The sequence below is a fragment of the Amphiura filiformis genome, chromosome 16 (assembly GCF_039555335.1).
Source record: "Amphiura filiformis chromosome 16, Afil_fr2py, whole genome shotgun sequence".
Classification (NCBI taxonomy): domain Eukaryota; kingdom Metazoa; phylum Echinodermata; class Ophiuroidea; order Amphilepidida; family Amphiuridae; genus Amphiura; species Amphiura filiformis.
Genome location: NC_092643.1, coordinates 2,010,792 through 2,027,632, shown reverse-complemented (window position 1 = coordinate 2,027,632; position 16,841 = coordinate 2,010,792). Strand labels below are relative to the sequence as shown.

At 37.6% G+C, this 16,841-nt stretch overlaps 1 protein-coding gene across 1 annotated transcript in view; it reads left to right on the top strand.

Moving 5' to 3' along the window:
• The window catches only part of LOC140135454 (mitofusin-2-like), a 31,216-nt gene extending 17,050 nt beyond the window's left edge, over positions 1–14,166 (top strand). Inside the window, exons 8-16 of the mRNA XM_072156948.1 lie at positions 5,748–5,827; positions 6,382–6,503; positions 7,519–7,645; positions 8,932–9,024; positions 10,080–10,179; positions 10,723–10,958; positions 11,511–11,701; positions 12,572–12,712; positions 13,856–14,166. Of these exons, the coding sequence (XP_072013049.1) occupies positions 5,748–5,827; positions 6,382–6,503; positions 7,519–7,645; positions 8,932–9,024; positions 10,080–10,179; positions 10,723–10,958; positions 11,511–11,701; positions 12,572–12,712; positions 13,856–13,973 (1,208 nt within the window). The 3' untranslated portion in view covers positions 13,974–14,166. The remainder of the gene's footprint in view (positions 1–5,747; positions 5,828–6,381; positions 6,504–7,518; positions 7,646–8,931; positions 9,025–10,079; positions 10,180–10,722; positions 10,959–11,510; positions 11,702–12,571; positions 12,713–13,855) is intronic.
• Positions 14,167–16,841: the final 2,675 nt, after the last annotated feature.

Below are 16,841 nucleotides of genomic sequence, written 5' to 3'. Positions count from 1 at the left end.
ATGACAATTTGAACTTATCCTTCACTTTTAAGCAATTTATAAACAATTTTAATTTGTTTACACTTTCGCTGGGATCACTGAATGGGACTAAGTGATAGTAAAGCTGTCATCCCTTATAATGATGCAATCATCCGTCATAGAAATTGGGCGCTTGCCGGGAATTTCTGTTCTTTTGAAGGAGCACCAGTGTGATACATTTTGAATGCGCCAGATAGTGACCCTTAGCATAAAATTGCATTAAAAATATAGAAATATATGTGGCTTTTTTTCAATATTATTGTTTTTATTGGCTTCACAATACACTAAAAGACCCCATTATAAAATTACATGAAATAATGAATGAAATACTAGGCGGTTACCTATTATTTGGCGGTTCTCGGCTGTCGTGATGGATGGTGAGTATTGGTGACTGTACCCATCACCAAATTACATGCCTATATGACAGTTTTTACAAATTTGACCTGTTGACCCACGGTGACCCCAAAATGACCTTCCAAAATTTGGCTCTAAATGTTGACTGTACCCACGATACCACGAAGTGTCATGCCCATCAGGCAGTTTTTTACTAATTTGACCTCAGATGACCCCTGGATGACCTCGGGTGACCTTGACCCTCTAACCACACACACCAAGTTTGAGGAACATGGGCATGCGCATGGGGGAAATCTCCCCAATCAGAACTCTTGACCCTTCTGTAGTAAAAATCCAAAACTACGAAGAAAAGTTCCACTGTGGAAATGTTGAATACCCCTGCTGAAATTCACTTGTCAGTGCCCCCTCCCGAAAATCACCATAAGCAATATACATCATCAATTGTGTTGTTGCTTGTTTGTCATTTCTTATACCATTTTTGGTACATCCCCACTTGGTATTTTACTCCTATCAAACATTCATAAACATTAAGATTCTGACTACACCCACATGTGTTTAGGAGCCGTTTCGTCTGGTCCCCCAAGCCCCCAACCACATCAACGGTGAAGTATGCCCAGGCCTCTTCTCTTTCTCTATCTGTCTTTCTCTCTCACTCACCCCCCACCCTCCCTCCCTCACTGCATGCTGCATGGAAGCCGGGCATGGAAGTAAGTATTAGTGAACAAAATTAAATGACTTGGAGGGTTTCCTGCAGATCTGTTTGCTTGATTAAAATTATAAAGCTCTTTCATTTTATGAACCGTCAAAATATAAATCGTGTTTCATTAATTTTTTTTTAATTGAAAATATTGTTATGAAAATCAACAAAATCACCCAAGTTCGTCAAATAAACATGCACATTTTAATATTTTACAACTTGTCTAGATCAGCAGTGGACTTTTTTTTCTCTTTTCCACAGCTGGGAGTGGACTTTCTAATAGTACATGTCTTTGACGTCTTTGGTCAAAGTTTGGTGGTATTATTATTGTTTACATCAGTCATGTACTAGTATCATACCACGTGTATGCGATACGCGCATGCACCACATCACATTCCAGAGTAAACTCATAGACAGATGAACGGTAAACTCCATACCACGTGGTACGGTTGTTGTGGTTGGCCATTTAATATTGAATTTTGTTCCGGGATTATAAATCAAATTTGGACAAAATACAGACAAATAAATAAGGGACACACCATTAGATTCTCAGGGTGGGGGTAGGAAGTTGGGGTCGGGGATTTTTTTCATTACTTGAAAGCGGTAAGTTTTTTTTTAAATTTCATGCATTTATGTACACAATTAGGTGGGGAAAGTTTTTTTTTTAGTGTTGGTGGGGAAAGTTGTTTTGTTTTTTTGCTGGTGGGGAAAGTTTTTTTTTTTTTGCTCATGTAGTGGGGGAAGGTTTTTTTTTTCAAAAACATCCTACCCCCACCCTGAGAGTCTAATGGTGCGTCCCTAACATCACAACATTCAATACAGGTTTTGTTTTTGGCTGAGCGGAGTTCAAAGAACGCAAAAATGGCGTAATTGCTTGACATTCAGGATTCCGATGCAATTTCTTCAACAAAATTAAAGATCACGTTATAAAATAAATGTTGGCCGGAGCTGCAATCGGGTCAGTAAAGGATAGGACTTCATAGCCGTGCCATGATCTTTTTTGGGTGAGGTCTTGCATGCCTTGCTGCCCGGCTGGGTGGATCAATGAAGACCCCAGGTCTATGGTTTCTTTCAATCCGGGGGGAAGACGTGGGCTGTGGTTCACTTCGCAAATGGATCATTGGATATATAATCTGACTTGCTCGTTTAGTTCTGCAACGAAAATAAGGAAATAGAACAAGTACTATGATATCAGAAGCATGAGATGAAAGACAATGTACGGTAAATCACAGTCTATGGGTAAATACGTGCTCAGTTTGCGAGATAGGTGTTGCGGAGGTTAAGTTTCATTGCAAAGGACTGCCTCTCAGTGGTGTAGATTTTTTTTTTGGGGGGGGGGAGCCAGTTGGTGAAACATTACTGAAGTAGCCTGAGGTCTATGGGGTATTCTGTCTCTTGGTACACATGATAACACATCGCTTAAAAGTATTACCAAATAGCGCCAAGCCCGCGAAAATGTGAGGTTTGTAATTTAAAATATGCACACACACGCCTTGGCGTCAACATGGGGGGGGTGATTATACGGAACACGCATCTTCCTCCATTTTAATTCCTATTAAATATTTAAAAATACTAGGAATCAGGACGAACGGCCAGACAATTGATACGAAAATCTAAAATGGGGATGCGTGTATCCCAGCTCCGTTTTAGTTGGTTTGGTTCAATGTCATTCTATGAAGTGTTGTGTGCCTGAAGTAGACAAAAACACCTGTTGCTAATTTATGCATACTCTTAAGCGTCCCCTCCAGGCCTCTCCATATGACAGGGGATTCCCCGAGATGGTGTCTCACACTCTGTTCGGACCAATCAGATTATGAGTATCATGGTGGGTCATTAGCATATGTAATTGAAATACTTTGCCGTAAGAATGTACGATTTGAACTTACTTTTTCGCAAACCCCAAGTATACAGTCCATCTATGTATTATGTAAAATATTGTATTGTGATTTAATTGTATAAAATATTACAATATTAACATTATTTATTATGGATCCTGGCAATCAACTTCTGGGACTGCATGTGTTGTCTTCTTCGTGCCATGACGCAAAATCCGTGAATGTCATGAAATTACATTTTTCACTTTTACGGATTTATTAGATGTTGAATATTCCAGATTGTTTGAGATATTAAATTGTAACTATGTCATACGTGACTTTTTTTTCGTAACAATAATATACTTGTTATTAATATTGCCCGATTAATTAACAATAATAAATAAATAGCCTAATAGGCCTAGACAGTAAAACCAACAACACATCAAATTAATGGATCGATCGTATCATGAAAAATGATATAACATGTTGACATGTGATTGAATGAAATGATAAATCAGATGATATTTGACCATCAGGGAAAAAGATAGACATGTATCACAAAGTCATACTCGGATGATATTCACTTAGTTTTACAGATACCCGAGAACTTCGAGTTCCATTGCATCACGCAAAGCGTTTGCAAACTGTCGCGATGTCGGCCTGTTTTCCATGGGAGATCACTGGCCGGGATTACGGTGATCATCGGTCGGATGGCCCGGGGATGGCCCGTCATGACGGTTCATTTTTTCCCCGGAGCTGCATTCAGAATAAAAGGCCAAGCATGCAAGGGGCGGCTAAAGCAGTCACACTGGCTCTTATTATATTTTAAACTAACTTTGGCATTAAAACCCAATTAAAACTATATTTTAATGATACATAGGCCTATCATTATTTCATTATTTGAAGAAAACCGTAAATGAAATAGTGAAATTTACGAGACTGAACTTGCGTAGGCCTATCACTATTTACCCATAAAGCCTAGAGAATTTCTACTTCCACTTAAAACATATAAAAATAAGTCAAAATTTAAACTTAATGTTCTGATAGGCTAAATGAATTAGCACTGCAGTTTTAGCCAACCTGTACCGCATGACATAACCGATATTGGAAAGGAATTGCCCGGCGATGTCACTCAGATGATCAACATAATAAAAATACTGTGGGTGTAAATCATGACCAAAAACTCAATAATTCTCAAGTGTTTATTGACAAAGCACTTGACACTTGGTAATTTCATCAGCGATACATTATCATCAAGCGTGTTATACCGTGAGAGCGCGTGTTGTACCGTCAGATCGCGGTAGCTTTGAGTCATAAACACCCAAGAAAACTCGGGACAGCTGATTTAGACCACTTAAAGTCAACACGCGTGTTGTAATACGGATTTTCAACACGCAAATAACACGGCAAAAAATGCGTGGCACGCGGTCACTTACACGCCAGGTACTGTAGATATTGGCCCCTACAAGACAAACAAACATAAATGAAGGGAACTGAGAAAACAAAACAACAATAAATATATTTTGGATTTGTATTCATTACAAAATAAGGGGTGGTGCAACAATTATGTGTACCCGGGGTGGTGAATTCTCAAAATGTGCTACCAAAAATTGCCCCCCCCCCCTTTGGCCTGCCAAAAAAAACTTTGACGCGTTTGCCCCCCTATAATTCACCACCCGGGGTACACATAATAATTATTGCACCACCCTATAACAAACAAAATAATAATAATTAATAAATGATAGACCCTGGCCTTGATAGAACCTAGAATTAAAAAAAAAATACAAAATACAGTAAACAAGAAATAAAAAATATGATATGAAAATTTGTTATGGTATTCTAAATTAAACATATAGTGGTATATGGGTTTGGTATATCAATGGGTGGTATTTTTGTCTTTTCAACTGGTATAGGCCTAGTCATGGGTGTCTATTCTATGTTGGTATATGCATCGGTAGTAAAAATCAGGTTTGAAGTGGTATAGCATTAGCCATGGGTCCTAGAAGTTTCATAATTTTGTAGTTTCATAATTTTGTAAATTTCTGGTCCTAGGCCTATATATATATTTTTTTAATGTCAAGACATCAAGGCATTAATAGCTGTTATCATTACGATAAAGCCGATGGGTTGGCACCTAGATAGCTATTAACCTTCTTTTTGAAGCTGGTCCGTTTCTCAATTCCAGGAATGTGCAGGCTGTAGATGGAATGAAAGAACCCTCAAAACATGTACAGTGTATTAAATCAACACAGCTCAAAGCTTTCTTCCATACAATGTGTGAATGTGATCTCTTAATTGGATTTACTAGTAGGCCCATTATCACTCACCCACAACTAGTGCCCCAACACTTGTTAATAGAGTGATACTTTATATTTATAGCCTCCTATAAGTGTCTGTTATTACCAATGTCATGGTTGTTAACAATTTCAGTGTGATTACCAACATGTTGATTCTTTTCAGTAGATTTTCAGTGTGATTAGCCCTAGGTTAAACTTTTCTGTGATGTTTCAGTGCATTTTCAGTGTTCAAAGTTACCCTAGACAAATCTGGACCATTCTCCTCTTGCCAATTTCTGTATTGAATATTCATTACCCTCATTTGCATGGTGCATAAAAAAGGATTCGTTTTCAGTGTGATTTTTCACACTGAAATTTTTTTCAGCATATTTTCAGTGGTGGTGAAAATTTCAGTGTGATTTTCATTGTCAAGATTTCATAGTGTATAGTCCGTCGTACTGCTAGGTTGAAGCAGTATAGTCCCGTTGATTTATTTGAAATCTACCGTCACATTTGCTGTGAGATATGATTCATAACCTGCTACCCTATTTATTGCACTGCCTGACTATATATATTTGTTGATTGCAGCCAAGACACATGCAGCTCGTTTACTGGATGACCATCAACTGAGGAAAGCAGAATTTAACAGGTTCCTTGAAGAGCTGCAGGTAAGAAATGGATTCAAATGGGTCAGCTGGTGAGGTTTAGGTCAAATTATTTTTTTCAGACTAGTTTAAATGTGCATTTTGTGATATCAACATACTCTTTTTAAAATTTTAGCATCTTTATCCTAAATCTTCTTAATCCTAATGCTAAACCCTAACCATAAAGGCTAAATAAAAGTTGATGTTGATCGAGTTTCATGTCGCATATTATTGCCAAGTAATGAGGTGACTCATTCATCATTCAGTATTAAACAGATATCAGTGAATTTACGAGTATTAACAATACCTACAAAACATTGAAGGCAAGAAGATGGCAAGTCAATACTATAGCATATTTATTATGTATAAAAAAGCCCCGAAATATTCCAAGTTTCAATAAACTGGGAAAATAATGAACCATTCCTGCAAAATTACTTCCCGACAAAAGGTGATCCTTGTGAACGACAGGAAACTTGACATTGACTTTCATTAAACTAATCTCTTGGTCCAGTGCATTTATTATCAAAACAATTGGCTTACTAATATATACTACTTCTTCATATTCATTTACTTTACAGAAGAGTATATCTGCATGTGCAATCAAGACTAAGTTTGGACCACACTGTAATGAAGGTATTGCTCTGTGTGACAGATTAGATGCAATAGCTCAAGGAATTCTAGACAGCCTTGATCATGCCATGTAAGAAATAAAATGGGCTATTCCATTTAAAATCCACACTACCCCTGTGGAAGATTGAACTAACATCTTGCACAGAGGGAGTATGAATTTTGAATAGAATAGACAACTGTGTAACTTCCATTAGAAATAATCACTCCACTTGTGGAAGAAATAGGTATTTCCATATGACAGGGGGAGTGTGGCTTTCAAATTGGAAAACCTTGACCAATTACATATGAAAAACATACTCCCCCTGTGGAAGATATTTCCAAAATCTTCCACAGGCAGGGGTAGTGTGGATTTCAAATGGAATAGCCCAATAACAATAGTATAGGATTTAAACTTTGCATCACACAACATGAATGATAGATAGCCACTGAAAAATTCCATTGAATCCTGATGGGACCTTTGGTTTACCTGTCCAGTGCTCTTCCAGCTGAACTATAATGGGTATCCAATTCGATCCAAATCCTCTTACGTCTTCTCATCCAAGAAGCAAAGTAGAAAGAGGTTCAGAAATCAATTCCAAATCAAAAACCCCTTTATATGCTTCTTAGATTAAAAGATGTTACAGGACCAGGAACATTGCTTTTTTTCTTGCTCCAAGGGGATGGCACCCTTAAATGTTTGCAAGTGTGGCAATGTAATCTACTTGTTATAGCTGCTGTGCTCATAGATCTATCACCCCACCTTTGACTCTGGAGTGCACTCTATGTGTCTTTGTGCCTGTGATATTTCAAAGTTGTACCTATAGCCTATTGAATCAGATTGATTCATATTGAGCAAATGATTTTTATCCTTCAGTTTTGGTTATGGATTAAACTTTTTCTTTAGGCTGCTAAGACATTTCTAGACATTGACTGAGTACAAACATATAGAACATTTCTTCAATTAGTTAACCATCAAGTTCCATATGTGAGAGTGACTATACCTATATAAACTAATTTGAAAGCTCATAAATATTTTGATGTTCAACCCAAAATATGGTTTAGTGTCATTGATACAAGAGTTATCTTGATCTTTTCACATACCACAGGAATGAACTAGTGGAAAGAAACGGTGCCTTAATTGAAGAGAATGAGCAGCTAAAATCAAAACAAGTCAATTTCGGAATGGCTTGTGAAGATATGACGGAAGAGGCTAAGACGAAACTTGAAAGAAGAGTAAGTAACACATTATACAGTCATGAGAATTTTCAGTGTTAAAACTGAATTCATTTTTTTAGTCAAAATTTCTGCAACTTGATTCAATTTCAGTCTGTTTTTGGTACTTTTTGCCCAATGTTTTTGGTACTTTTTGCCCAATTTCACTTGCATTTTCAGTTTTTTATTTTTTTAAAGGAAAATGCAGTCTCATGCCTGATTATAAATGAGTTAACATGATCATTGGTAACTTGTTGGTCTATGTGAGCAAGCTCATTGTTGAGCTGCTTGCAAGTTACCAACGATGATTTCTAACAACTAGCGCCCTAGCTGTCTACTAGCAGGGTGTTGTTGGTAAGGCCTCGTATCCATAGGCTGTTCCCTTGTGGCGTGTGCCCTTGTTCCGTGTTTACTTTTTCCCATGTGACCTGCCACACAGACAACGAACCTTTGTTTTGCTTAGTGGCCGTATCCATAGGTTGTCTGTGTGGCAGGTCACATGGGAAAAAGTAACCACGGAACAAGGGCACACGCCACAAGGGAACAGCCTATGGATACGAGGCCTAAGGGCCGTATGAATAATGCTGCTCATGACCTTGCAAGTAAACATGGTCAGTATGACTATACTAACATATTGTAGAACATTCAGCTTGCAATCCTACACAGCCGCGCACAAAGGTGCAAGCATATTAGAAGGCAAGCTATGGTTCATGCAAATGACTATACGGGGGGACATGTTGCAAACATGGGTAGCATTTAGCCTTTTGGTATATCAATGACCCCTTTTTCTAATCCGATTTTGGTATATGGATGGGCAGGCCTTATATTAAGTATGCCTGGACCAGGAGCTAAAATGAGCTCCTGGTCCCAGAGATGGCTCCCGGTCCTATAGTTTGCAGTGTAAAATATTGGACACACCAGGAGCCAAAACTGAGCAACCATGGACCAAACTAATATAATGCATTGAACATTATTTGTGACATGATCTGCTCCATGGGGGCCAAAGGGGGCATTTTTGAAAATTGAGTTACTATAATTATTACCTTATACAAACAATAGGCTATCATATACTGAAAACACCCAAGGTCTAGCATACTTGGTTCTAAAGTTCTGAAGCTTTGTGATGTGTATTTTCTCCACATTTGTGCTATTATCTCAATTTCAAATTTGCCGCCTTTGGCGCCCATGGGCCAGATTGTGTCACATTTGCAAGCAAAAAGTATCTTTTGATCTTGTATTATTCTCACATATTACTGCGTATATTATAGTGAAAGTACATTATGCCGTCTCTGTATTTGTAATTTCAGGTACGTCAGAAGAAAGATGAATTACGTGGGATATTAGACCAGACACTGGCAGAGATTCCTTTTGAAGAAGATGGAATAGATATGTATAAAGAGGTAAGTTGTTTTGAATGTTGTCACCAAAATTGTTGCTAATGAGAAGACGTGATTTTTTTGCGACTGTCGATTATAGAGAGTCATCACTGTCAACAAAATAGTATTAATAAAATAATTATCATGCACAACTAATTACAAGTGAAAATCCATGTCAGATACCATTTACACAGGTTGTTGCAAGTATCATAGATCTCTCTGGGGAAGAACCTTCCTCTCTTCAAATTCCGCCTTTGGCCCACGGTAGAGCAGTTGGTGCCTCTACTTTGTTCCATCGAATGTTCTATGGGAATACTCCTGAGTTACTATGCCAACTACTTCCTGACCAGCTCCAGACTGACCCTCGTCTTTGCCGCTTTGTTAGATCACACAACCTCGCAGTTCATATATTCCAAGATCTAAAGTTGTTAGTCATGAGCTGTCCTTCATTCCATCTACAGCCTGCACATGGAATGCACTCCCGCCTCACATTCCAGGAATTGTGAAATGGGCCAGCTTCAAAAAGGAGGTTAACAGCTATCTAGCACCGGCTTTATCGTAACGATAACAGCTGTTAATGCCTGGATATGCTTCGACATAAAAAAAAAAGATCTTCTACTTTGGCAATCGTAATTTGGCATTATAAATCCTAAAAATAAAGGGGGAAAAGCAAATAAATGAAACTTTTCAACAAGAATTATGTTCAGGAGACTTTCAATTAATTCAAGAGAAATATTGTAGTTTTAATTCTGCATTGCCTGTGCAGTTAATCGATGCTATTTTATGGTTGCAATTGGCTCTCATGGATGTATGAATAACCTAAGTGTTGCATTAGCTGAATTTAGAAATTTTATCAACACAATATTTTTTCTTGTTGGTTGACAAAGATTGGACATCAGAGTCTTAAGTTTGGTGACATGTCACCAAAGAAAAATGAAATAACAACAACACTACTAATAACATTCCTACTGTGTGATTCACAAAACATGGGGTTTCTGCAAAAGATGTAAAAACAGTAAAAATAAAAAATAATTTGTGATTCTGCAGCACACTACAAGTTTCATTAACTTTTTTTTCAGACCATACTTGATAGATTCAGGGCAAATGATGATGAGCTCCATGGCAACATAGAAGAAGCTGTAACAGATGACTTGGCAGACATTAGGAGAGAAATGGAAGGTTAGTAGAATTATAGAGGGTGCTTTTAACACTGACAGTGCCATCATGTCATGCACTTTATGTAGATGCAGACTGATAATGAGGAAAGTATCGCTATATGGGTGACCCAAATTAAATAAGGAAATGAATACCGACCAAATTTGCTGATTTTCAGAGATTTTTTTTCCTGGTCATATTTGACACTGTTCACTCTATCTAAAACGTTTTGGGCCAAAACAGCTTTCACAGCTTGAGTAATCTCTGGCACATTTTTATGATAAATCAAATGTTATGCACAGTTAACTATTGCCTTGTATGTCAAATGGGAACTGTAAATAGGTAAGTGTCTCCAGGGGATTTGTGGTTGGGCATTCACAACAGGATTCTCACCTCTATTGATAAGGCAAAGATTAATGATTTTTAGCTAGCCTGATCAGACTATAATTATAAATGTATATAGTGTAACACAAATCATAAACCATCATAGCAACAAAACAAAAGAATTGGAAAGTATAATTCTTGAACTGTTTCTACCTCTAATATTGTATTTTTATTACTTCACAGATCTTGCTGACATTGGTGATGCCATCAACTTTACAAGAACACCACACACAACCGGAACTAGGTTCAGATTACGGAAACCTCCGACTTCCCTCAGCGACGCAGCAGCAAAAGATCTTCACATAGACCCTCCATCATATACGGATAACATGGCATGGTTCAGAAGAGGAATGTCATCCTTCAAAGCGAAAATGACAACTCTTGCCGGGTCGGCGCTAGGGGCAGGTGCTGGTGTAGCTGTAAGTTTGGGAATTATTTTGGACTTCAATGAGAATTCTTTAGTGTCCTTTATTTATTTATATACAATCTGGATTTCAGGTGGATTTAATTGAGAGTTACAATGCATTGTAAGCCATAATTCCATCACATTATAACTCTTCCATAGGTTATAATGTTAGAGTTAGGATAGAGCAAGGACTTACGAAGTGCACACTGTTAGGCAATAGAACCAAATTAGTTTGATATTTCGATCAATCATCGATGCTTGTCGATACTTGTTAACTATATAATTAATTATTTGACTCTTCTTCTTCTTCGTCCTATCTAATGCCATAGTGAAATGTTGGTAAATTGGCGATTCAAGATTAAACATTTAATCCAAACACAAAAATTGTGTTTTACCTCAGAATATTTAGAAAGCACTCATGACTCCCAGCTTTCATCAGGAAGATTAATGAGGTCATGACCTTTTTGACCTGAGATTGATCTCAAACTCCTAAACTCTCTCTCTGCAACCTGTCGGACCATTAGAAATGTCAAAGTTATGTGTTTTATTAACTATTTCCCTGTAGGCTGGAAGTACAGGAGTAGGAACAGGAATCCTGCTCATCGGTGGTGGAGCCATAGGAATTGCCAAGTATCTTGAAAGTAATAGGGAGGCAAGAAAACGACAGATCCTAGAAACTATCATGAGGAATTACAAGACATGGTTAGATGATCAGGAACATATAGCACAGGTTACTTGTCTTACTACAGCCGGACAGTAAGTAGTGTATTGTCATCAATATTTCACTCGTTTTGCCAAATAAGATAATTATTATGAGAATGGGTTACTCACTCGGGTGACTCAATTTAGCTGTTCCATCTCACACCCTCTGACATGAAGCAGATGCTTACTGTTGCACTCAATGAGGAGAAATCGCAAAACATGCCAACGCGGTGCAATGGTTAGGGTACTTGCCTTTAGTGCATGATTTCCCGGGTTCAATTCCCGGCAGTGGCGATTTGCTGGGATATTGACTTGGAAAAAAAGTCTGAAATTAATTGGCAACTTCTATAGATTAAATTCAGACTTCCGCTCTCCCCATGGTTCACTTAGAATTGAGAAAATGAATCATGAAAGTACCCTGTCCTTCGGAGGGGACGTAAAGCCGCCAGTCCCGTGTACAGAGAGCCACACCTGTACATGTAATTCTCAGCCAGTTTTGAAAAGAGTAGGGTGTTAACCCCTGACTGTTCCCAATCCGTCCCCGTGTTTACATGGACCCAATGGAAATAAGCTTCAATAGAGGATTTCTTGGGTTATCCAGGGTTGTCAGAACCCGAACAAATCAAATCAAATCAAACATACCTCTTTGAGAAACAATTCCAAGAGTCTTATCAGGGAAATCAACTTCCAATAATTTCAAAAGAAAAGGCAAATTGGTATTTTGTGTGCTGAGAAATTTGTCTGGAACTTAAAGGTGCTGTACAAACCAATATGGATAGGGCGAGGGTGTCCCCTTTGACAGACTTGAGAAATGGGTAAATACAATAGATGGAACAACCCGACCGATGGGAATACTGCAGCAATCCTAATACCTTCAATGATGTTATAACTAATTTTATAATCTTACCTTTGGTTCCATTATAGACTTGCCAACAATATCAAGGAAACTTTCAATGAGAAGATAAATGGCAAAGTAGATGCCAATAGGAATCTCATCAGCTCCTTGGAAGTCTGCATTCAACAACTCAGAGTAGCATCGGAATGTCTGAAGATCTACAAGAAATCGTAAGTTGCTATAGCTAAAATAATAGTTTCTCGATCATGAGAGTATGAATGTACTGCGTGCACTGCGTACTGTCGTAAGTTTAGTGGAATGACACGATAGCGCGATCGATTGTGCACGCACAGGAAATGCAGCACTACCCAAAGCGTGTGTGGTAGGTGTTGTGTCATTGCGTTCCTATTGAGCTCTCATGATCAAGAAACTATTATTTTAGCTATAGGCAACGATACATTTTATCACTCTTTCAAGCTAAAGGAGATATTTATGTTGCACTTTATGACTATTTCATAGACTCTTAGAACCACATAGCCAATCAAAAGCTGTTTAAAACATTTGCGGAGTACATAAATATTGTATAATTGCACTTATGCGCAGTTCCGCGTACTTTGTGCTGTGTCCACATCTTGCAGGATTCCTTTTTCTTGAAGGTGGATGCATTGATATTGGTCAAATTTTCCAATATCTTTAGACAAGAAATTGCAGAAATTGGCAGAATATCAAACATTGATTTGTGTCTTTGTTAAATTCATGTTGTGCATGAATTATCTTAAGTTATAGAAGCAAGATGAGCCGTCGCAGCTCTGCAACGTTAACAAACCCTGTATGCTGGCCTTTTTATTTTACTTATCACGCTCACTCATTATTTTATTATGGCATCACTTAAAGAGGAAATAGCACGTCTGAATTTATTCATAAAGTGTTATAACAAGCTCAACATTTTACAGGGAAACATAATCCGTGATAATTGAAGTGTCCAACTCGCCAAGATCCAGACCAGTGTAAAAGAACAAGGACAAGGACCCCAACCCAAATCCTAGTATAAACATTTACTGCTACCTCCCTGGCTAGTTGGTCTGGCCAATGATGTTTCCTCTTTGATGTTCTCTAAATTTATTTTATTTCTTTACCCGTGCATTGGGCTATTCTAGTTGAAATCCATACACCCCCTATAGGAGATATGACCTTTATCTTCCACACAGGGAGTGTGAATTTCAAATGTATTACCTGAATGGGTGACTCCATTTGAAATCTACACCCCCTGTATGGGAGATTAAGGGAATGTATGAATTTCAACTGGGATAGCCCATTATCACTTTGCATTAAAAAAAAATTCTATTATATTATTTGTTTGTTTGATTTTTCAGACAACTCCAGACTGTGAAGAAGAGTTTTGAGCAGTTCCATTGGAACTACCTCCAGGATAGACCAGAGGATGTTGACAGTGAAAATGAATCCATGTATGATGACTGGCAGTTTTATTGATAGCCATAAACTAATGTATTTCCGGGGGTGTGATTTCTCAGGATTTTCCTTGTATCAGGATTTTCTGCCCACGATTTCAGGAATTTTTATCCTCTCGTCTGTATAAAACTATGGGAAAGAGCTATATCAGGATTTGGTATCAGCTATTACATGATTTTGTTGCAGACACATGTCTGATTTTCCTTCATATAAGATGCAGGGGGAATGAAGTTTACAACTTTTTATCCAAACACAAAAACTATATTTCCTACCTTGTACATTGGAATTTTCAGATGTTACTCTGTCTTTCATCGGTGAGCCTGTTGATCTATCTGTATCATCAAGTCATGACCTTTTTGGCAGTAGACTTCATTTTTGTTGAGTGATGTCTCATTAACTTTGATAAGCACTGCCCCTGTCTGGTGTAGCACCCATATCATACTAATTAAAAGCCATCTCAAGGAGCATAACTTTTTTATGTCAAAACTTCCTTCGCTTATCGGAAAGGTGACTGCTGATTTCTGATAGATAAATCGCTACATGTCTTAGCATCAAATTGCAAGCTGTTGACTTGAAGGCAGTTTTGTCGCAATGCCGTTAGTCAAGACTGAATGCTGGTAGCTACCAGCGTTTGATTACTAGCGATTATTGAATTGCACAAAGTCCATAAAATGTTCAGGTGAAGACATGAAGAGGAGATCATGAGAGTAATAGAAAGAAACTAAACCAACTTTAGGCGGCGTAAGAACCTGACGTCACATGACTTTGGTTGGATGATACAATTTATGTCAATATGCCAAAAATGGACTGAATCTTCCGCTGCCTTTAAACTGCTTCAACCTAGAAGTACAAACCAAATCTGTGTCATCGGGGGTCGCTGCTTTGCGTCACATGCACTGCATGTTAAAAAACACAACACATAAAGAGCATGGTGCAAATCATCGCTTTGCGCACACTGGTTCATCAAATACCATAACTCACCTTAATTTAAGGTTAAAAAATTTAAAATTTTTCATGCGCTTTGCGCACAAATGCCAAAACTGGCATAAAATATGCTTGACCCCCATTACTTTTAATGCTTCCGCAGCCACTGTTGTCAGTGATTTGGCTCGGGTTGATGAGACACGTTAGATGTCTATCCACAACATGCACAAAGGGCAGAAGTCCAAGTAAGTTATGTCAACCATAGCGGGTTAAACGTTTGTTAACCATGAATATTGACACTCATTAAATAGATTCATCAGGTTCAATTTGTAATTTGTTTGCCAAAACGAAGTGAATATTGTTACTTGCTTAATATTTTATCCTTCGCCTCACACTGATCTTGTCATCTGACCCATTTTCCAAGAAAACTGGCTTCTAATACCAGTAGTCTTCACTCTGTCTTTGGATCCAATGACCAGATTAGTCAATTCTGATGAAATCCTCCCATAATGTGAAGGACAAAATATTCAGTGAGTAAAATTATTAACTTCATTTAGACAAGCAAAATGAATATATACGTTTATCATGTTTGTAATTCATGATATCAATTATAGTTTTAATATGTAGATCCTCTGCAGGGATGGCCATGCATGTGGATTAATTGCTGCAATGAATATGTATTTGTTTTTAACCAAACAAGGATGCACTGCCAGGAATATCAAGATGTTAGATTTGTGATCAGATCTGAACCAATCGGGCTGAAGTCAGCAATAATGAAACTTTGACGTAGGCAAATGTGAGGAGAAAAAACAAAAAACATAAGAAAATGGACATTATAAAAGTATTCAAGAAACCTGGGGATTCAAGATCAGTAAAGTGTAGGTACTGAGCGATTAAGTTAGTAGCTCGATTTTCAAAATCCGACTTCTGCCTGAGTGGATCAGATCGGATCACATTTACTATAGTGTTCCTATTAATTACGATATGTTTGTATTTATGGTAGTTATTTTCTGTACAGTAGCATCATCATCATTCATGTGTTATTGTGTGCGGATGTGAAAGTTACTTTCATAAAATGTTTGATCCTGGTTGAAGCATGTCTATAATGCATGTAGTAGTATACTAAGCAATCACAAGGAGCATAGCAGTTTTTGGTGACATCCATCACTTATCAAAAAGTGATTGATGATATCTATAAGTTGCCAGCATACCCTAGCATCAAATCACAAACAGTTGACTTGAAGGCAACTTTGTCATTACATAGCTAGCCAGTTCTAAACGCTGGTAGCATTTGTGAAACGCTACCAGCGTTTGATTACTAGTCATTTGATTACTAACTAACTGTTAGTATGATATATATATATATATATATGCCCTTAAGAGTTAAGACCAACAGTTTAAAACATGTCCTATCCCATTTTTTTTTAAAATATTGCACTTGAAGAGCTCCCCATATCCAGAGATGTTAGTTTCCCAAATTTATTTGGATTTTATAAATTCAAAAAAGTTTCTGAATTTTCAAAAAAATTGGATTTGGAGAGTCCCTGGACCTAGAGCTAAGTGCTACAATCATTTGTGGTTGATTTTTTTTTTAATTGGGGAAACAATCACCAAAAAATTACAATTTTATATCTAAAAGGGACCCCGGCAGTGAAGCGCTATGCTCCGGTTGCTAGGCTCCCTATGTGGCTCGCAATATATTGTCCGTATTTTTTTCATAATTTCTTTTGATATGTCACTGGCATCTCTGCCATATTCAAGTGAAATCCCAGGAGCTGTAATGGGACAACCATGTACATGCTTATTAAATTAGTTCATGAGTTCCTCCATTCCATGGGAGGAGTTTCTTGTTATTAAGAAAAATGCTGCAAATAGATAATTGAAAGTAGTCGTTTTATCTTTGTAGAAAGATATTATGTATATTTTGCTCTATAAAAGTTTATTCAACTCAATTTCTCTCCTTAA